Consider the following 22,576-nt stretch of genomic DNA (forward strand, 5'->3'; position numbering starts at 1 on the left):
GACTCTGCCAGTGCTGCCATCCTCCCTCCAGTGAGAGAAAAGGACACAGGGCAGGCACACAGAGGAGCAGCATGGACACACCGAGGGCAGGGAAGAGGAAGTTGAGTCCCAGATGGGAGGGATGAGGAGATGCCTTGATCTTGGGGCTGGAATATTCTGGTTAAGCTATGGAGAAGGATGTCATTGATATATCAGACTCTCTTTTTCCCTGTAAGGCATTGAAAAGTATAGGGCGATGACTTGTTTCAGCAAAGGCCTCCATGCTAAAGTAAGGAAATGTTGAAGTAGCTGTGATCTCCCATGAGAGGCATGAACAGAGAAAGGGAGACCAGTGATGAGACCCTGTGCCCTCAGAGAGAGAAAAAGACCTCTGTTCCCAGAGATGAAGATGATTTCAGGAAGAGATGAAGAGAACCTTTGCTCTTAAACAGCTCATCTTTAAACTAATATCCCATAACTCGGCCTGGCCCATAAGCACAGCTGTGGGAAAAGGTGGGAAAAGATGGGAGGGACTTCTCGATTGCAGATTTCTCCAGGCAGCTGCTATTTGTGGAAATGAAAAGCCATGAGATAACTGTTTTCTTGTAGGGAAGTCTCCAAAACATTAACAAGAAGAACTTCTCTCCCGAAGTGAACTGAAGAAAGACTATTTTAGAGGTGGCAAAGTGACTGAAAATTCTAGGTTTTTTCTCTTTACATTGTCAGGTTGTATGGAGAGAGGAAGTGTTCTGAAAGTTTTGTTCTAATTCTTATTACTCGTTCTTTAGTTATTGTTAATACAATTTTATTTATACCCTTTTAAAATTCTGTGACTACTTTGCCTTTCTCCTAATCCTATTTCACAGCAGGAAATGAGTAAGTATATTCTAGTGAGTGCACTGGTAATTAGCCAACACTGAACCCACCACACTCATTGAAGCATTGGCCAAGAAATCTCAAAATGGTGAACCAAAACCACTACAGAAACTTCCTGACAAACTGCACGAGGGCAGAGAGAAATTGAGGCATACCCATGGTTTGTCAGGACTTGCTTGATCCTAATGAGCCCCGTGGTGCATTTGGAGCTGAGCCCTGGAACCTCAGGGCCCGAGAGGAGATTGCACAAACCTTTCCTGGAGTCAAAGTCAGAGGAAAACCCCAAAGTGGTTGGAGTCTAAAGCATTAATGGGAACCACAAAGGTCCATCTATACCACAGGCTCTTCATGGAGTCCTTGGAGGAGAAACCTGGAGGCCAGGATGGCACAAAAACCTCTCAGAGACTGAAAATGGCACAAAGAACTCTCAAGGTGGAAAGGAAAATACAAAGTACCTTAGAAAAGTTAAGAATCTCAATGTATTCATAAGCCCCACTGAGTGTCAGTACAAAGCTCTCAGGGGACTCATTAAAGCAGATAATTGGGACCATGATTGCACAAACCTCTCACAGTCTGTATCAAAAGGCAAACACCAAGTACCTTAAAAGAAATGAAGTACCTTGAAGCATTAATGGGCCCCACTAAGTGTTGTTACTGACAAAGCCTCTCCAGGGACTAATTACAGCAGAATATTGGAGGCCAGGATTGCAGAAAGCTCTCAGAGACTGCAAGACAAAAGCAAAACCCTAAGTCCTTTGAAAAACCTGCAGTCCCTGGGAGCATGAAGGAGCCCCCAGGGCCATTCCTGACCAAGGCTCCCCAGGGAATCCTTCCAGCAGATCCTTGAGGCCACTGGGATGTGGGCATGGGGGGGATGCTGAGGGCAGGACCAGGGGGTGACAGTGCCCAGCCTGGCTGGGGCTGTGCCAGGAGGCCCCAGGGCCTCAGGACAAGGTGTCTCCTCACAGCCCTTGGTGGCACAGACCCTGCTGTGCCCCAGGGCACCAAGACTTGGCTTCTCTTTGTCCCCACCTGGCATCAGTGCCTCCAGTTCTCTGCTCTGCCTGGGGCCTGGGGACACTTTCTCAGTCGTGTCTCTCAGTGGGACCCATTAAAAGTCCAAGAAACTTTGGAGTTGGATTGCGACTTGGAGTTCTGCAGAGGTTTCTGCAGCTCCCTCTCAGGGCCTGATGTTCAGGGCCTGAGCACAAAGCCCCAGAGGTTCATTAAAGTCCTTGTGCTGTGTCTGTGCTGCTGAGCTGGGCCGGGCTCCTGGCACAGAGGGTGATCCTGGTAACCAAGCAGAGCTTCAAAAGCACATTTCTCTTGCTGAGCAGCTCTTCTCCCAGCCCAGCAGGGCTGGGGCACTGCCTGCAGCCAGCCCGGGCACAGCACAGAGGCACAGAGAGCTTCAATCAGTCAGGGCTGGGAAGAGGCTGAGAAGTGCCCGCGGCAGAATCACTGCCAGCCCTTGGCACAGGAACCTTTGGCTGCAGGACAAGGCAGCTGCAGGACAAGGCAGCTGCAGCTCCTGGAGAGATCTCCTAAAGCTGGAACATCCCAATGCCCACAGACCCTGTGAGTACAACTCTGAGTATTTCTGGTGCAGGGGAGCTGAAAATACTCATGAAGTTCTGACATGCTGAGGGTTTCTGATCATTCATAGAATTTTCCCAAGACAAAGATTTTGATAAAAAGGAGGAAATATCCTAAGACTTTTTATTCACTTTCCTATTATTGGAGAGTGGCAGGGAAGGGGGATAAATATTAATGGTGGATTATGAATTTTTACAAGTGCATGAGACATTAGAACTGTTATTTTAGTGATCGGTAGGTTCAAAAGAGATCCCTAATGTGCTTGCAGCCAGTCTGCCCATGGACACCAGCAGCATCACCTTTGCTGGAGCCATCAGGCTCAGTCTGAGCTGTCCTTTCTCCAAGCTGCAAACAGAACCTGCCCCCAGCCAGTGCCCTGCAAACAGGCAGGGTTCTGTCAGGCCAAGGAGAGTGCACAGAGATTTGGGGTCTGGGAGTGCTGGCAGGGAGAGATCAGGCACAGGGAAACACCTGCAGGAGGAAAATCTCCAGGAAGCAGAGAGAAGATCAGGGAAGGAGAGAAAAGAAAACCCAGAAATGCTTAGGCAGGGAGAGTTTAGAGATGTCCAGAGGATCCCCTCCAGTGCAGCCCCTCCCTCTGAACAAGCCCCCTCCCTCCTGTGCCCCAGCCAAGCCTCTGCCCTCAGGGCCGGGGCTCCAAGGCGTGCAGCCCCTCCTGTGCAGGCAGAGCTGCAGCAGAGCCGTGGGGCAGCTCTGCAGCCCCGGGCCCAGTTCCCTCTGCAGAGCACAGGGCTGGGAGCAGCTGCCCGGCACTGGGGGCTCTGGCAGGGGGCACAGCTGGCTCAGGGTGACACAGCTGTCCCCAGTGCCCGGCTCTGGGCAATGCTGGCAGTGCAGCCAGGGAAGGAGCTGCACCTCCCTTCATCCAGTGCCATCAGAAGGACACTTGGAAGTCTCCCTGAGATTTCAGTCCAAGCTGGGAGCTTCAATCAAGGATGCAAACCTGTCCTAGAGCATCTCTGAGTTATAAGATTGATGGGAAAAGGCAGAGGTGGGTGAAATGAGCAATGTGAGTCCTTGCCTACAAATGTGGAGCTGGGCTGTGGTGGATCCATCTGCTCTCAGCTGTACCTGGGGCATTTTTAGGGAAAATGTGGAAAGGTGATCATCCTCCCCCAGAGAAAGGTTAAAGCCCAGAGAAATTCAAAAGAGGTCAGAATGAGAGAGCATCTCCCCTCACTCTCCTCTCATCACTTCGCCGCACAGAACTTATTCTGTTCTCCCTGACTGCAGCAGAAATGCGGAGGGTTTCTGATTTCCAGGAACAGCAGGACTGATATAAGGGTGTTTATGAAGAAAACCCCAGAAGTGTAGAACAGAAAATGCTGTCTATGTGTGTTCCAGGGGAGGGGGTTTGGGAAATGTCTTTGATTTTTGTTACAGGTAACGCCTCTGACTCTTCACTGTAATTTTCTCCATGAACAGGGGCCTATGTGCAGCCACAGCAAAACAGCACCTCTATCAGCCACTTTCTCCTGCTGGCACTGGCAGACACGCGGCAGCTGCAGCTCCTGCACTTCTGCCTCTTCCTGGGCATCTCCCTGGCTGCCCTCCTGGGCAACGGCCTCATCATCAGCGCCGTAGCCTGCGGCCACCACCTGCACACGCCCATGTTCTTCTTCCTGCTCAACCTGGCCCTCAGCGACCTGGGCTCCGTCTGCACCACTGTCCCCAAAGCCATGCACAATTCCCTCTGGAACACCAGCACCATCTCCTACACAGGATGTGCTGCACAGCTCTTTTTCTTTCTGTTCTTCACTGGAGCAGAAATTTCCCTCCTGACCATCATGTGCTACGACCGCTACGTGTCCATCTGCAAACCCCTGCACTACGGGACCCTCCTGGGGAGCAGAGCTTGTGCCCACATGGCAGCAGCTGCCTGGGCCAGTGGCTTTCTCAATGCTCTCATGCACACGGCCAGTACATTTTCCCTGCCCCTGTGCCATGGCAATGCCCTGGACCAGTTCTTCTGTGAAATCCCACAGATCCTCAAGCTCTCCTGCTTCAAATCCTATCTCAGAGAACTTGGGCTCATTGCTGTTACTATGTCTTTTGGATTTGGTTGTTTTGTATTCATTGTTTTCTCCTATGTGCAGATCTTCAGGGCTGTGCTGAGGATCCCGTCTGAGCAGGGACGGCACAAAGCCTTTTCCACCTGCCTCCCTCACCTGGCTGTGGTCTCTCTCTTTGTCAGCACTGTCATGTTTGCTCACCTGAAGCCCCCCTCCATGTCCTCCCCATCCCTAGATCTGACAGTGTCAGTTCTGTACTCGGTGGTGCCTCCAGCCCTGAACCCCCTCATCTACAGCCTGAGGAACCAGGAGCTCAAGGTTGCAGTGTGGACACTGATGACTGGATGTTTTCAGAAACATTAAACTGCCAGCCAGTTTCTGCATATCACTTTTAATAAAACTCATCTTTGATATTTCTTGGTGGTTTCATTTTGGAGGTTCTTTTTCTTTGTTTTATTTTTTTAATCTTGTCCACAAAGAAAACCCATTCCTTTTGCCAGTTCTGATTTTGTTTCTCTCCACCTTCCCTGTGGCCACAGACTGTGTCAATGAGGGGCTGCACTCTTGGTGGCTTTAAAGAAACTAAAGGTACCTCAAGCAACGTTTTCTGCAGAGATGCCCTTTTGTTGCCTTCTCTGAAGCTGCAGCAGCAATGTTTGGGTGCAGAACTGGGAACAGATCATTGCTGGCAAAGAAGCTCTGCTCCTGCTGGCCACACCATTCCTGACCCAGGTCAGGAGCCATTGGCCTTCTTGGCCACCTGGGCACTCTGCTGGCTCATGTCCAGCCTGCTGTCCATCAGTCCCTGCAGGTCCCTTTCTGCCTGGCTGCTGTCCAGCCACTCTGTCCCCAGCCTGTAGCGCTGCAGGGGTTGATGTGACAAAATTGCAGGACCCAGCACTTGGACTTGTTAAACCTCACCTTGTTGGATTTGGGCCCTGGATCCAGCCTGTCCAGGGCCCTTTGCAGAGCCCTCCTTTGCTCCTGCAGGTCAACACTCACATCCCACTTGGTGAACTTCTGCAAAGTTGTCCTCGGTTCCATGGATCCCCTCAGTGTCACAATGTCACTTTGGTTAAACCAGGCCCTGCACTGTCACACTGGTCTCCTTGGTTCCATGGGGCCCCAGGGTGTCACAAAGGCCCCATGGTCACATGAGGTCCCACACTGTCACAATGCTCTCTGTGCTTCCACAAGTTCCCTCAGTGTCACAATGGACTCCTTGTTTCCACGAGCCCACACAGTGTCACAAGGGCTTTCCAGATTCCCTGAGGCCCCAGGGTGTCACAGTGGCCCCTTGGTTACACAAGGTCCTGCAGTGTCACAATGTCCCCTTGGTTCCATGAGGCCCTGCAGTGTCAGAAGGGCCCCTTGGTTCCCCTGGGCCCTGGACTCTCCCAATGCTCTCCTTGGTTTGGCAGTGTCACTGTGGTGAAACCCCCCGGTCACACGAGGCCCCGCAGTATCACCATGGCCTCTGTGGTTCCACCAGGACCCAGTGTCACGGGGACTCCCTGGTTCCATTTGGCCCCAGAGCACGACAATGGAGCCCTTGTTCTATGGGGCTGCACAGTGTCACCATGGTCCTCTTAGTTCCACGAGGCCCTGCAGTGTCACAATGGTCCCAGAGTGTCCCAATCATCACAGAATGAGAGAATCAAATAGGCTGGAAAAGACCTTTGGGCTCATCAAGTCCAACCAATGCCCTAATACCGCCTTGTCACCCAGACATGCCACTGAGTGCCACTGGAGAGAGACAATGGCTCTGCCACCTCCCCCTGGCCTGCCCATTCCAATGCCCACTCACCCTTTCTGTGAAGAACTTCTTCCTCTTGTCCAGCCCAAACCTCCCCTGGTGCAGCTGGAGGCTGTGTCTTCTTGTCCTGCCCTCCAGCAGATCCACACTCACACCCAGCTTGGTGTCACCTGCAAATTTGGGGATGGTGGGTTCAATCCCCTCACCCAGATCATCGGTGAAGATGTTAAACAGGACTGGGCCCAACACAGATCCCTGGGGACAGCACCAGGGACTGGACACCAGCTGGGTGCAGCACCATCCCCACCCCTCTCTGGGCCCAGCCTCCAGCCAGCTCTTCCATCTCCCAGCCAGGAGGGAACCTGCCCCAGCCGTGGGCTGCAGCTTTTCCAGGGAATGCTGTCACAGACAGTGTCCAAGGCTTTGCTGAAGTCCAGATGGACACATCCACAGCCTTTCCCACATCCACAGGTGGGTCACCTGGTTATAAAAGGAGATCAGGTTGCTCAGGCAGGACCTGCCCCTCTTAAATCCACGCTGGCTGGCTCTGACCCCTCGGCCATCCTGTGGGTGCCCTGTGGTGGCTCTCAGGGTGATCTGTTCCATAACCTTGCCGGGCACCGAGGTCAGGCTGGCAGGCCTGGAGCTCCCCAGATCCTCCTTCCAGCCCTTCTTGGAGATGGGCTCACACTGGCACCTCCAGTGCTCTGGGACCTCCCTGGTGAGCCAGGACTGATGGTAAATGATGGGGAGCAGCTTGGGGAGCTCATCCCCCAGCTCCCTCATCCCCCTAGGATGGATCCCATCTGATCCCATACACCTGTGAGCATCTGAGTGGCTCAGCAGGTCAGCAGCTGCTTCCTCCTGGATTACAGGGGGCTGTTCTGCTCCCTGTGCCCATCTACCAGCTCAGGAGAACTCTTGTCCTGAGGACAACCTGTCCTAATATTGAAAATTGAGTCAAACAAGGTGTTAAGTAGCTCAACCTTTTCCTTATCTTTAGTTACTCTATTCTCCAATGCATCCAAAAAAGGGTAGAGTTTCTCCTTATTCCACATTTTGCTATGAATTTATTCATAGACACATTTTTTATTATTTTTCACAGAAGTGGCCAGGTTAATCTCTTATTGAGATTTCACCTCTTTCCTTTATTTTCCTGCATGACCTAACAACATCCTTAAACAATTCCTAAGATGCCTGACCTTCTGTCATAAGTTAATGCACCTTCTTCCTTCCCTTGAGTTCCCACAAAAGCTCCATGAGCAACCAGGTCAGTAATTTTCCTCACCAGCTCATCCTTTTCCACACTGGGACACACTGCTCCTTCCCCCTTAAGATTACTCTCTTGAATTGTGTCCATCCTCCCTGGACCCCTTTGTTTTTAAGGGTTGTTTCCCATTAAAAAATCCGTACCTGATTCAGTACTCCTGGGGACCACCTGACAGGTGCCACTGACCTTGGCATGTTGAGGGCTGCTTCTCCTCTTTCCCTGAAGCCCTGGGGCTCTGGGCTATCCTTTCTATTGGAGAGAATTCTTCTTCTCCTTCAGGGACCCCAGGACAAAACCAGGATTCCTTCTCCAAATTTCCTTATATTTCAAGGATTGTTCCCAGATGAAATCTGCCAGGAGAAAAAACTCTGGCTGCCTTGGCCACCCAGGGGCCACCTCTTATCTGCCTTTGAAACTCTTGGACCATGTGCTTTTCTTTCTTATGGGAAGAAATCATCCATCTCAACTATGCACCCATGGCCAAAATTTGGCATCTGCCTCCAGAATTTCCTATATCCAAGGATAGCTCCCAGACAAAAGCAGCTAAGATAGGTCAGAGACATGTCTGGCTGGCCTTGGCTTCTGAGGGCTGGCACTCATCTGCCTCTGAAACACTGAGGCCCTGTGCTTTCCTTCCTTTTGAAAAGAACTCTTCTTCCTGTCCAGGAACCCACAGCCAAAATTGAGATTTGCCCTCTAAAATGCCCTGTGTCCAAGGATAGCCCCTAGATGAAAGGTGCCAAGGTCTGGCTGGCTTGGCCTGCCAGGGGTCACCTGGCAGGTCTGGCTGATTTTTGGATGTCAAGGGCTGCCTCTCTTTAGCTCCTGGAGCACTGGGGCTCTGTGCTGTCCTTTGTATGGAAAAGAACTCTCTATCATTTCAGATGCCCATTGCCAAAACTGACACTCTGCCAAAAAATTTCTGATATTCAAGGGTCTCTCTCAGAACAAAATCTGGCAGCTCTGGCTGGCCTTGTCCTTTTGTGGTCACCTCTCATCTGCCCCTAAAATAGTGGGACTCTGTTCCTTCATTCCTATGGAGAAAAACTGGTCTTCATGGCCAGGAACCATGGCCAAATTTAGAATTGGCTACTTAGCCCAGCCAGAGTCACAGAACTATCTGCAGGCCCTGGGCAGATATTGACTCTGCCAGTGCTGCCATCCTCCCTCCAGTGAAAGAAAAGGACAAAGGGCAGGTGTTGGAACTCAAAATTTCTCTCAGACATTTTTAGAGGTTCCAGGCCTTGGTCAGAATCATTTTAGACCCCAGCAGGCAGCTGCAAACAGCTCTGATTTTGAGTTTGAGACATGGAATGAGTTACCAACTTTGGAGGTGGAACAAACAGTCACAAAGTGTTAGTACAGTAAAAGTAGTTATAAAGTAGAGGGGAAATTTTTTAGCATTGCACAGGGGCGTTTTAGCACCTGTACGGGGGGGGGTTTACTTTGTACATGGGGGTCAGAAGTTCTAAGATGGAGGAAAGTGGGCTGATCCTGTTCTTCCTCCTTCTTTTTCCTTGCCCCCATGTTCTTGGTGATGCTGGCACTTGTGGATTGGTTTAGAGTAGAAAAGCACCTTGTAACATAGGTAGTAAGTATTGAGGAAAAACTGTAAACATATAACACGTAATATATCATATAAAAGATAGCAGCAGCCAGGGACGGGGGGAGAGAAGAAGAAGACAGCAGACAGAGAGGATGTTAGGGGTGTGTGTGCCTCTGCCTGGGCTGCTGACCAAACCGCAGTAGCCAGAGAAGACGATCTTTTAGATAACTCGCAATAAACTGCCTTGAGACTGAACAACAAGAGACTGCGGAGTTTTCCTTTGGAAGCACGGGTTGGAGGAGAGACTTTACCACCACACAAGACCCCTGACCAAGGCTGGGGTTCTCACAGCTCATAGAGTTTCTGTAAATCCCCTTCTCCAGCCAGCTGTTGGACTGTAAAATCTGGCCCATTTGCATCTTGAGTATAAGTCTCTGAAATGTTTTTAATTGTCTTTTCCAATGCCTTTCCAATAGCATATATTCTGCCAGGGAAAGAAGGCAGTGGGAAATGTTTTTAAAGTCATGAGGTACCAAAATATGTGCTGAAAAGAGAGCTTCCAGGAAATTTCTGAAAATATGTGAACTTCTACCATGTTCTTTGGCTATATTTAATAGTTGTATCAGTTCTTTATTTGTGTTAGGTTCCCACGTTGTTTTAGTGGTGGCCCCACCTCTTTTCCCCTTTATATAAATTGCTGGGAAGGCAGAAATTCTCTGAGCTAGTTCCCAATCCCCTGCCTGCGTCGCTTCCATTTTGATTAGAGCCCATGGATCAATGTCCTCTGTGTCAGAGTCGGACTCACTGTGCTCAGATGAGTAGTGAGAGCGAGCAGGAGGTGCACTGCGCTTTTTTTAGCGTGTTGGACAAGGGTTTGCAGGGGTGTGGGGGCTGGACAGAGTGCGAGGGGGCAGCTGGCTGGGCTTGGCTAGAGGGAGGCAGCAGTGGAGCGGCGATGGCAGCGCCGCTGTGGCGCAGCCTGCGCAGGGCTGAGGTGCGTGGGGAAGCGGAGTGCCCCCGTGGGGGTCTCGGAGGTGCCGTTCGGGGGGCGCTGAGGGTGGGTGGGTGGGTGCAGCGCTTGGGGATGAGGGCACGGGAGGAGCGGGGCAGAGGAGGCGGCGGGGCTGGGAGAGCTGCTGCCATCCCGGCGGGGCTGGGCAGGCAGGGGTGGGAGCGGGCTGGGGAGAGCCGCAGCAGGGCCGGGAGGCACGGCTGCAGGGCTGGGGCAGTCACGGGGGCTGCGCGGAGGTTTTGGAGCGAGGCAGGGCGTTCCCGATGGAAACCGACGCAGTTACAGCCGAGCACTGAGCGGGGCGCGGGGCGCGCAGCGCGCCGCGTGTTGCGGGACCGGGAGCGGAATCCGCGCCTGCCGCGGCCGAGGGGGAGCCGGGGGATGGGTGGGCTCCACGGACCCCGCGGGTGGGTGGGGTGGGACAATTCCTGTGTTCCCCGTCCCGGGGACCGAGAGAGGAATGTTATCTGGCAAATCAGCATTTGTAGGGATAGTGCCTGTTGAGAAAGAGAAGGGTGGAATTTCCTCAGCAGGGGGAAGCTGCAGAGAAGTTGTCTTTTCCACTGCTTTAGTAATTGAGTGAAATAGGGGTAGAAACTTAGGTACAGGAGAGTTTTCATTAGTTTGGAAAGCGTATATTAGTGTCCCTACTGTGTCCCAAAAAGAATCTAAACCAATAGTGTGTGTGTTAGTATCTGGAAACTGGGAAATTATCTATTCTATTCTATCAATTTTTTCAAGTTAGTTTTTTGAAAGATTGCCTTTAGAGAAAGAAAAGCTGTTAGCAGATAGGATTTCTAGGATTTGTAAATATAAGTCTCATTCTTGGGATCGTTTTAATTTACTAAATTTTGATCCCATTTCAGTATAGTTCCCTTTGCCCCCACAGCAGTAAAAAAAAAAAAAAAAAAGAAAAAGAAAAAGAAAAAAATAAAAACCAAAAAATGACCCAAGATAAAAGCGTGCAAAAAGGCTGTTTTAAACTCACACTTCTTCTTCAGCCAAATGTGGATCAAAAGTACTGCTGGGTGAGTGTATGCAGTCCAACTCCTGAGGACCTCATCCCAGATTGCGATGTGCAGATTCGTTGGACACCTCTTCAGATAACTTCTTCTATAATGGAGGAGTTATCTTCCAGAGGTCATAGTGCACCTGAGGCAGTAACGATTCACAGGGAATGCTGCTCTCAGGGGTGCCAGGATGCCAGTGCTTCCTTCAGGCGTAATGCGGACTGGGGCTCAGGGGTCCATCTGACCCCCGGGCTGCCGCTGCCGTGGGTGTCCCGGATAGCGCTGCGCTGTCAGGCTCAGCCTGTCTGGGTCCCTCGGTTCAGCTCCCAGCCACGGGCAACTTAGCGAGCAGCTCTGGAGTGATTTCAGCTCTGTGAGTTCAGCTCTCAGTGATTTCAGCTCTGCGCTCACAAGTGCCTCTGGCAGACACACAGGGATAGAGAGAGAGAAGGCTGTATGCGGTTCCACAGCAATGTCCTTTATTGCCAGCTCCTCTGAAGGGATGCAGTGTCAGTTCTTCTGCCGAACTGGACAGAAATGGGTGTTTATATAGGGTACTGGGGTGCTGGAAATTGTCCAGTCACCACAGCTGGGAAGAATACAACCCAATAGCCTTACAGAGAGATAACAAGGGTCTGAATGCAGAAAAGGGGCTTCTTTGCTCCCATCACCGTGACTCGGCATTTCTTATCTTAGGTGAGTGACTGCCAGGGAGGCCTTGCAGGGCCTCAGACTGCTACAGTGACACTACAGAACCTATTGGAACCACGGGTCAGTTGTGACAATGGAGGTCCAAGGACACCACGGTGACACTGCAGAACCTCATGGAACCAAGGGGCCATTGTGACACTGGGCTGCCTCATGGAATCAAGGAGACCATTGTGAACTCAGAGACCCCAAGGAACCAAGGGTCCATGGTGACCTTGTGCAGCCGCAGTGTCACAGAGGAGCTGTTGTGACACAGCGAGGGCACACGGAGCCGAGGGGCCATTGTGACACATCAGGGCTCTCTGGAACCACGAAGCCATTGTGACACTGCAAGGCCTCATGGAAGCACGGGGCCATTGTGACACTGTGGGGTCCCACACAACAAAGGGAACATGGAACAGGTCTGGCTGGCTGGGCCTCCTTGGGACCACCTGACAGGTCCATCTGACCTTGGCATTTCAAGGGCTGTTTCTCATCTCCCCTGAAGCACTGGGGCTCTGGACTTTCTTTCCCGTGGGAGAAAACTGTCCTTCTCCTCCAGGGGACTATGGCCAAAAGTGGGATTTGTTCTCTTAATTTCCTTATATTTAAAGGATTGTTCCCAGATTAAATCTGCCAGGAGAGACAGATCTGGCTGCCTTGGCCACCCAAGGGCACCTCTCATCTGCATTTCAAACACTGGGATCATGTGCTTTTCTTTCGTATTGGAAAACAAATAAATCCATCTCGACAAGGCACCCATGGCCACAATGGGGCATTTGTCGCCATAAGTCCCTATATCCAAGGATAGCTCCCAGAGAAAAGCTGCCAGGACTGACAAGTCTGGCTGTTCTTGGCTTCCTGAGAGCTGGCACTCATCTGCCTCTGAAATACTGGGACTTTGTGCTTTCATTCTTTGAAAAAAACTCATCTTCCTGTCCAGGTGCTCATTGCCAAAAATGAGATTCCACCTCCAAAATGCCCTGTGTCCAAGGACAGCCCCTAGACGAAAGGTGTCAGGAGAGACAGGTCTGGGTGGTCTGGCCTACGGTGGCCACCTCTCATCTTCTTCCAGAACACTTGGACTTTGCACTTCTCTTTCCTAAAGGAAAAAAATAATTCGTCCTGTCTAGGCACCCATGGCCAAAATGGAATTCCACCTCCAAAATTCCAAACATCCAAGGATGTTGATTTCACAAGTGAATCAGCCAGGAGAGAGAGGTCTGGCTGCCCTTGGCCTCTTGGGGGCTGCCTCTCATCTGCCTTTGAAACACTGAGGCTTGGTGCTTTCCTTCCTATGGCAAAGAGCCCTCATTATTGTCTACAAAGAAATGTGCAAAACTGGGGTTTTACCTCCAAATTTCCATATATCCAAGGGTTGCTCCCAGCCAAAATCTGCCAGTACCATCAAGTCTGGCTGGCCTTGGCCTCTGGTGGCTGCCCCCACCACACTGGGGCTCGGTTCTTTCCTTCCCATGGAGATGACTGTGACACTGTGGGCACCTCATGGAACCAAGGGGATCATTGTGGCACCACTGGAGCCCATGGAACCAAGGGGCCATGGTGACACCGTGGGGCTTCATGGACCCAGAGACCATTATGACTCTGTGGGGCCTGATGGAACCATGGAGACCATTCCGACCCTTCAGGACCTGGTGTCACCAAGGGTACATTGTGACACCTCAGGGCCTCCTGGAAGCAAGGGACCATTGGGACACTGTGGGGCCCCATGGAAGTGAGGGAACATGGACCAGGTCTGTCTGGCTTGGCCTGCCAGGGGCCACCTGACAGGTCTGGCTGACCTTGGGATGTCAAGGGCTGCCTCTCTTTAGCTCCTGGAGCACTGGGGCTCTATGATTTCCTTTGTATGGAAAAGAATATTTTGTCATTTCAGATGCCCATTGCTGAAACTGACACTCTACCGAAAGTATTTCCTATATTCTAAGGTATGTCTCAGAAGAAAATCTGGCAGATGTGGCTGGCCTTGTCCTCTGGTGGTCACCTCTCATTTATACCTAAAACAGTGCGGCCCTGTTCCTTCATTCCTAAGGAAAAGAATGGGTCTTCGTGTCCAGGAACCATGGCCAAATTTAGAATTGGCCAATGAGCCCGGCCGGGCTCACGGAACCATCTGCAGCCCCGGGCAGATATTAACTCTGCCAATGCTGCCATCCTCCCTCCAGTGAGAGAAAAGGACACAGGGCAGGCACACAGAGGAGCAACATGGACACACCGAGGGCAGGGAAGAGGAAGTTGAGTCCCAGATGGGAGGGATGAGGAGATGCCTTGATCTTGGGGCTGAAATCCTCTGCTAAAGCTGTGGAGAAAGATGTCATTGATACCTCAAACTCTCTTTTTCCCAATAAGGCATTGAAAAGCATGGGGAGATGACTTGTTTCAGCAAAGGCCTCCATGCTAAAGTAAGCAAATGTTGCAGTAGCTATGATCCTATGAGAAGTATGAACAGACAAAGAGCAGAGTGATGAGAACCTGTGCCCTCAGGGAGAGAGGAAGATCTCTGTTCCCAGAGATTAAGATGATTTCAGAAATAGATGAAGATATCCTTTGCTCTTAAACAGCTCATCTTGAAACTAATACCCCATTAGCTGACATGGCCCATAAACACAGCTGTGGGAAAGGCTGTGAAAAAATGGGAGGGACTTCACAATTGCAGATTTTTCCAGGCAGCTGTTATTCGTGGAAATGAAAAGCCATGAGATAGCTGTTTTGTTGTGGAGAAGTCTCCATAACATTAACAAGAGGAACACCTCTCCCTAAATGAAGTGAAGACAGACTATTCTAGAGGTGGTAAACTGACTGAAAATTTTAGGTTTTGTCTCTTTACATTGTCAGGTTGTATGGAGAGGGAAAGTGTTCTGACAGTCTTGATCTGCTGCTTATTGCTCATTGTTTTAGTTACTGTTAATAAACTTTACTCTTAAAGTTTGATCCCACTTTGCCATTTTCCTAATCCTACCTCAGAGGTGGAAATGAGTAAGTATATTCTAGTGTGTGCACTGGTAATTAGCCAACACTGAACACACCACATCAATGAATGCATTAACTGAAAAATCTCAAATTGGCAAACCAAAACCAACACAGAAACTTCCTGATGAACTGCTTCAGATAAGAGGGAAACCAAGGCTGAGCAATGGTTTTTCAGGACTGGCTTGATCCTAATGAGCCCCATGCTGCATTTGGAGCTGAGCCCTGGAAGCTTAGGGCCTGAGAGGAGATGGCACAAATCTTACAAGGAGTCAAATGCATAGGGAAACCCCAAGGAGTCTTGAAGCACTAATGGGACCCACTAAGGTCCATGCCCAACACAGGCTCCACATGGACACCTTGGAAAACAGAATTGGAGGCCAGGATGGCACAAAAACCTCTCAGAGACTCAAAGCGGCACAAAAACTTCTCAGTGTGGAAAGGAAAATCCAAAGACCCTGAAAAAAGTTGAGTATCTGAAAGTATTCATGAGCCCCACTGAGTGTCAGTACAAAGCTCCCAAGGGACTCATTAAAGCAGATAATTGGGGCCATGATTGCACAAACCTCTCACACAGTCTGTAGCAAAAGGGAAACACCAAGTACCTTAAAAGAACTGAAGTACTTTGAAGCATTAATGAGCCCACTGAGTGTTGTTCCTGACAAAGCCTCTCCAGGGACTAATTAAAGCAGATAATTAGAGGCCATGATTGCACAAACCTCTCAGAAACTGCAAGACAAAAGCCAAACCCAAAGTCCTATGAAAATCCTGCAGTCCATGGAAGCATGAAGGAGCCCCCAGGATCATTCCTGACAAAGGCTCCCCAGGGACTCCTTCCAGCAGATCCTTGACCCCACTGGGATGTGGGCTAGGGGCGATGCTGAGGGTAGGACCAGGGGCTGACAGTGCCCAGCCTGGCTGGGGCTGTGCCAGGAGGCCCCAGGGCCTCAGGACAAGGTGTCTCCTCACAGCCCTTGGTGGCACAGACCCTGCTGTGCCCCAGGGCACCAAGACTTGGCTTCTCTTTGTCCCCACCTGGCATCAGTGCCTCCAGTTCTCTGCCCTGCCTGGGGCCTGGGGACACTTTCTCAGTCATGTCCCTCAGTGGGACCCATTAAAAGTCCAAGAAACTTTGGAGTTGGATTGTGACTTGGAGTTCTGGAGAGGTTTCTGCAGCTCCCTCTCAGGGCCTGATGTTCAGGGCCTGAGCACAAAGCCCCAGGGGGTCATTAAAGTCCTTGTGCTGTGTCTGTGCTGCTGAGCTGGGCCGGGCTTCTGGCACAGAGGGTGATCCTGGTAACCAAGCAGAGCTTCAAAAGCACATTTCTCTTGCTGAGCAGCTCTTCTCCCAGCCCAGCAGGGCTGGGGCACTGCCTGCAGCCAGCCCGGGCACAGCACAGAGGCACAGAGAGCTTCAATCAGTCAGGGCTGGGAAGGGGCTGAGAAGTGCCTGGGGCAGAATCACTGCCAGCCCTTGGCACAGGAACCTCTGGCTGCAGGACAATGCAGCTGCAGCTCCTGGAGTGATCTCCTAAAGCTGGAACATCCCAATGCCCACTGACCCGGTGAGTACTGAGTGTTTCTGGTGCAGGGGAGGTGAAATGCTCATGGAGCTCTGACATACTGAGGGTTTCTGATTAGTCATGGAATATTTCCAAGACAAGGATTTTCATAAAAATGTGGAAATTTCCTAAGAATTTGTAGTCAGCTGTCTACTATTGAAGAGAGGCAAGGAAAGAAGGATAAATATTAAAGGTTGATTATGAATATTGACAAGTGCATGAGACATCTGAACTGTTACTTTTAGTGATCTGTAGGTTCACAGGAGATCCCTATTGTGCTTTCAGCCACTCTGCCCATGGACACCAGCAGCATCACCTTTGCTGGGCCCATCAGGCTCAATCCGAGCTGTCCTTTCTCCAAGCTGCAAACAGAACCTGCCCCCAGACCATGCCCTGCAAACAGGCAGGGTTCTGTCAAGCCAAGGAGAGTGCACAGAGATTTGGGGTCTGGGAGTGCTGGAGATCAGGCACAGGGAAACACCTGCAGGAGGAAAATCTCCAGAAAGCAGAGAGAAGATCAGGGAAGGAGAGAAAAGAAAACCCAGAAATGCTGAGGCAGGGAGAGTTTAGAGATGTCCAGAGGATCCCCTCCAGTGCAGCCCCTCCCCCTGCACAAGCCCCCTCCCTCCTGTGCCCCAGCCAAGCCTCTGCCCTCAGGGCCGGGGCTCCAAGGCGTGCAGCCCCTCCTGTGCAGGCAGAGCTGCAGCAGAGCCGTGGGGCAGCTCTGCAGCCCCGGGCCCAGTTCCCTCTGCAGAGCACAGGGCTGGGAGCAGCTGCCCGGCACTGGGGGCTCTGGCAGGGGCACAGCTGGCTCAGGGTGACACAGCTGTCCCCAGTGCCCGGCTCTGGGCAATGCTGGCAGTGCAGCCAGGGAAGGAGCTGCACCTCCCTTCATCCAGTGCCATCAGAAGGACACTTGGAAGTGTCCCTGAGATTTCAGTCCTGTTGTGGCGCGGCATGCGCTTCTCGCCGCGGCACCCCGAGCGGTGCCGTGCTGGGCGGTGAGGGAAGAGAACGGGCGGCCGCTTTCCCCCGCAAGCTCTGCAGTTTCAGTTCGTGGCGCAGGGACAGACGAAGGCGACACGGGACTTGGGGGGGAACGAGATGGTTTTATTCCATGAGCCCCAAGACCCCGGCGGGCGGGGGGGCAAAGGTTTTATACAGAACTCAGGAGGACGGGTGTAGGAACAGTAACCAATGAGGGAATAGCAGGGGAGGAGTTTAGGGCAGAACTAACATCTGGAAGCTGAGGAGGGGGCTAGAATGAATGACAGGGAAGGTTCTAGGGAAAGGGGCAGGGAAAGGGAGGATTGGGGGGGGGGGAAACAGATATTAAACAAATATCAAATGAAAGAAAAACACACCACCGCATCTCCCTCTTTTTCTTTACAAAAAGAAGGAGAATTTTGTGGTTTAAGCAAATTAATAAAACATGTAAATAATATAAAATCATATGATAACATTGTAAATTACTTAAAGGACATGAAAGACACATTATAGCATTTATAGGGCAGGAAGAGTAGTAATATCTTAAATTAGACACAAGACTGCACAAAACTTGCTGTTTTGCTGCTCTGGGTAACAATTTAAAATAATGTAAATAATGTAAATAATTGAAATAGAATGAAATAATTGACAGAAATTAAACTAAAAAATTTAATTAGAATGATTAAAATTACAACTATCTAATTTGAATAAAATAATTAAATGGAATTATTGGAATTAAATATAATAAAAAATCAACTAAATATAACTAATAAATTTTTAAATTTCGCAGCAATGCAGCAAGCCTGAAGCGATATAGTAGCTGAGTGATTCCTGTAGCAATAATGGTTAAACACAGCCTTTAAGTTAAAAAATATCAGAAAAGACTGAATTAATTATAATTACAACAAAACAACTTAATATAAAATCAAATTGTAACATTACATATTATTAAAAAAACATAAATTGAAAGACATTAAAAAATGATAAACTAATTGTGATTATAACATATGAAACATATAAAAACTTTATCTGGAATATATAAAATTGTCCTAAATCAAAGTCCAAATTAAGGGTACAAAGCACAGCAGGATTTGTGACTTCATCTGATTTAGAATTTGTTTCGTCGCGGTGCTTGCGATGTTTAGCTTTTTAAATTCTTAAAGCAGAGTCAGCGGATAACGGCGCTTGTCTTAAAGCAGAGTCAGCAGATAGCGATGTGGTTTGTTCAATTTGAATGTCCGTTTGAGAGGTGGGCATAATATCTTGAGTATTAATTAACTGGGATGATTTTTTTTCTATAAAATATAACTCAACAAACAGATTATTCAAAAATAATTAAAAGCAAAAAGAGGAATTTGTAGTTAAATAAAAAGGAATATTGGGTAGGGTACATTAAGGAATAGGATAGGGGAATCAGACAATCACTTAATTAGTGATTGCCATGATTAACAGGGGGTATCGGTAAGGGGTGGACCGGGGCGCCGCCATTTTAGGGGGAAGACAAAATGACGGATCCTCAGTCCCGGGTTTCGGCTCCATTTCTTCGGGAGAAGATCCCTCCCGACCTTCCCCCCGGAGGACGAGCCCGAAGAAGGATGGGGGAATATCCAACCCCGCCTCCCCACAATAGGGACTAGCCTCGTGCAGGGACGGTGCAGGGCTATTGGGAGAGAAATGGGACTGGCGGGAAACCAGGGGCGGAAAAGAAGGGTCAAGGCGGGAAAATGGGTCCCGAGCGGCGTGGCCAGCGCCATCTTGGGAGGGGGTGCCAGATACACTGCACTTGGCCTGAGCAGTGTCCGGCAGGGCACTTGGGGCAGCTCGGCCACAGCAATCCCCAAGGGAGGATAGGAAAGGGTTTTAGGAAAGTCCGAGGGGATGGGGATATAGGGAGCTTCACAGAAGCAAAAAGGGGAAATTTATAGGAGGGGGGGGGGGCCGCCCGACGCAGCTGGATGTCGGCGCAATGCGTGGGTGTAAAGGGCCCCTTTTAACAACGCTCCTATAGCTAACGTGTCGCCCTCTTAGCTGATCCTTACTGGTGTCTTTTCTACCCCCTCCGTCCAGCCCAGAATGGGGAGGGGAGGATAGAGAAGACAACTTTTTCGAGGAGAAGAAAAAGCGATCTAATCTAGGTCCCCACAGAAGACTAGGCGAAGGATAGCACTCAGTGCTAACTTCCCCCAGAAAAAGAAAACCCACCCGCTTGCCAGGGACATGCAAGGCTACAGCCCCAGTCTGGGCGCAGACGGGGGTCAAAACGCAAGAAAAAAAAAAGGTGGCAGACCCAGCCGCCCGTCGGGGCGACCCCCACCCCGTGTAGCCCACCTTACCTTGCAGGCTCGGACGGAGATGGCTTGAATCTTCTCCTCGACTCGATGGAAAAGTCGCGCTGAAAACTGGGGATGTTCCTTCCCGGTTTTGGCCCTTCCGGAAGCCTGGGTGTTCCCGTTAAACCAAGACTCGTCCCCGAAGCCTTGGTTTCGGCCACTATCAGCCTCCGGTGGTCTCGCTGCAGATGCTGACCGAGGAACGAACCTCTTCTCGGTCAGCCCTTCTTCAGGCTCCCCCGAGCCGCTGCCAAAACCGCTCTCTGTGTCCTCGGGTAAGTCTGCCCGCCAAAAAGCTCTGCAGCCCGGCTGCCCGTGCAGCGCGGCTGCTCCCGGGCGGGAAGATGGCGAGAACAAAGAGGGTCCCGGAGCGTCAGTTTTTCGCTCGCCGCTCAGCTCCTCTTAGCATCAGGCAGAGCTTTTACGGCCGTAGATGTTCCTCTTCCCTCCTTCTTCTTCTGTGAGGCGGGCGCCCCCACAAATTTGCCCATTTTTTTTACAAGACGAAGGAGGGAACCATCCTCTGGCTACCATATGTTCTGGCGCGGCATGCGCTTCTCGCCGCGGCACCCCGAGCGGTGCCGTGCTGGGCGGTGAGGGAAGAGAACGGGCGGCCGCTTCCCCCCGCAAGCTCTGCAGTTTCAGTTCGTGGCGCAGGGACAGGCGAAGGCGACACGGGACTTGGGGGGGAACGAGATGGTTTTATTCCATGAGCCCCAAGACCCCGACGGGCGGGGGGGCAAAGGTTTTATACAGAACTCAGGAGGACGGGTGTAGGAACAGTAACCAATGAGGGAATAGCAGGGGAGGAGTTTAGGGCAGAACTAACATCTGGAAGCTGAGGAGGGGGCTAGAATGAATGACAGGGAAGGTTCTAGGGAAAGGGGCAGGGAAAGGGAGGATTGGGGGGGGGGAAACAGATATTAAACAAATATCAAATGAAAGAAAAACACACCACCGCACAGTCCAAGCTGGGAGCTTCAATCCAGGGTGCAAACATGTCGTAGAGTATCTCTGAGTTATAAGATTCACGGGAAAAGGCAGAGGTGTTGTGACACTGGAAGTGCTGCTGGGTTGTTGAAATGAGAAACGTGAGTCCTTGGCTCCAAATGTGGAGCGGGGCTGGAGTGGATCAATCTGCTCTCAGCAGTACCTGGGGGTTTTAGGGGAAGCGTGGAAAGTGATCACCCTCCTCTGAGAAAGGATAGTCCAGAGAAAACTGAATAGGTCAGAATGACAGACCATCTCCCCTCACTCTTCTCTCATCACTCTGTCTCACAGAACTTGTTCTGTTGTCCCTGGGGGAAGCAGAAAGGCGGAGATTTTGATATCAGAGAATACTGGGAAAAATATTGGGGAGCTTATAATGAAATCCCCATAACTCTTAAACAAAAAAGTGTGTCCATGTCTGCTACAGAGGACGGTGTATGGGAAATGGCTTTGATTTTGGTTACAGGTATCTCCTCTATCTCTTCACTGTCCTTTCTCCATGAACAGGTGCCCATGTGCAGCCACAGCAAATGTCCAACAGCAGCTCCATCAGCCACTTCCTCCTGCTGGCACTGGCAGACACGCGGCAGCTGCAGCTCCTGCACTTCTGCCTGTTCCTGGGCATCTCCCTGGCTGCCCTCCTGGGCAACGGCCTCATCATCAGCGCCGTAGCCTGCGGCCACCACCTGCACACGCCCATGTTCTTCTTCCTGCTCAACCTGGCCCTCAGCGACCTGGGCTCCATCTGCACCACTGTCCCCAAAGCCATGCACAATTCCCTCTGGGAAACAAGGGACATCTCCTACACAGGATGTGCTGCACAACTATTTTTTTTTGCCTTCTTCATCGGATCAGAATTTTCCCTCCTTACCATCATGTGCTATGACCGCTACGTGTCCATCTGCAAACCCCTGCACTACGGGACCCTCCTGGGCAGCAGAGCTTGTGCCCACATGGCAGCAGCTGCCTGGGCCAGTGCCTTTCTCACTGCTCTGCTGCACACAGCCAATACATTTTCCCTGCCCCTGTGCCATGGCAATGCCCTGGGCCAGTTCTTCTGTGAAATCCCACAGATCCTCAAACTCTCCTGCTCCAATTCCCACCTCTGGGAACTTGGGCTTATTGCTGTTACTGCATGTTTGCTCTTCGGATGTTTTGTGTTCATTGTTTTCTCCTATGTGCAGATCTTCAGGGCTGTGCTGAGGATCCCCTCTGAGCAGGGACGGCACAAAGCCTTTTCAACCTGCCTCCCTCACCTGGCCGTGGTCTCCCTGTTTGTCAGCACTGGCATATTTGCTCACCTGAAGCCCCCCTCCATGTCCTCCCCATCCCTCGATCTGTCAGTGTCAGTTCTGTACTCGGTGGTGCCTCCAGCCCTGAACCCCCTCATCTACAGCCTGAGGAAGCAGGAGCTCAAGGCTGCAGTGTGGAGACTGATGACTGGATGCTTTCAGGAACATTAAACTGCTGTCCAATTTCTGCCATCACTTGTAATAAAAGTCATCTTTGATAATTCTTGATGGTTTGGTTATGGATTGTTTTACCCTTTGCTTTACTTTTTTCATATTGTCCACAATAAATGTCATTGTTTGTGCCATTTTTAATTTTTAGTAGTTTTCAAGGAACAAAAGGATCTTCCAGTAAAGATTTCTGCAAAGACGTCATTTTGTTGCCTTCTCTGGAGCTGCAGCAGCAATGTCTGTGTGCAGAGCTGGGGCAGATCAGTGCTGGCACAGCAGCTCTGCTCCTGCTGGCCACACCATTCCTGATCCAGGCCAGGAGCCATTGGCCTTCTTGGCCACCTGGGCACACGGCTGGCTCACGTCCAGCCTGCTGTCCATCAGTCCCTGCAGGTCCCTTTCTGCCTGGCTGCTGTCCAGCCCTTCTGTCCCCAGCCTGTAGCACTGCAGGGGTTGTTGTGGCCAAAGTGCAGGACCCAGCACTTGGACTTGTTAAA

General features: G+C 50.8%; 2 protein-coding genes across 2 annotated transcripts; both read left to right on the forward strand.

The window, feature by feature from the left end:
- Positions 1 to 3,962: 3,962 nt before the first annotated feature.
- On the forward strand, positions 3,963 to 5,205 carry LOC144248748 (olfactory receptor 14J1-like). The gene has a single exon (XM_077790741.2). It carries the CDS (start codon positions 4,083 to 4,085, stop codon positions 4,845 to 4,847), a length of 765 nt encoding a protein of 254 aa, XP_077646867.2. The 5' UTR covers positions 3,963 to 4,082; the 3' UTR covers positions 4,848 to 5,205.
- Positions 5,206 to 21,127: 15,922 nt separating this feature from the next.
- On the forward strand, positions 21,128 to 22,350 carry LOC144248843 (olfactory receptor 14I1-like). Its single transcript, XM_085565391.1, has one exon. It carries the CDS (start codon positions 21,150 to 21,152, stop codon positions 22,080 to 22,082), a length of 933 nt encoding a protein of 310 aa, XP_085421517.1. The 5' UTR covers positions 21,128 to 21,149; the 3' UTR covers positions 22,083 to 22,350.
- Positions 22,351 to 22,576: the final 226 nt, after the last annotated feature.

Source organism: Lonchura striata, chromosome 36 (assembly GCF_050655825.1).
Source record: "Lonchura striata isolate lonStrDom1 chromosome 36, ASM5065582v1, whole genome shotgun sequence".
Lineage (NCBI taxonomy): Eukaryota > Metazoa > Chordata > Aves > Passeriformes > Estrildidae > Lonchura > Lonchura striata.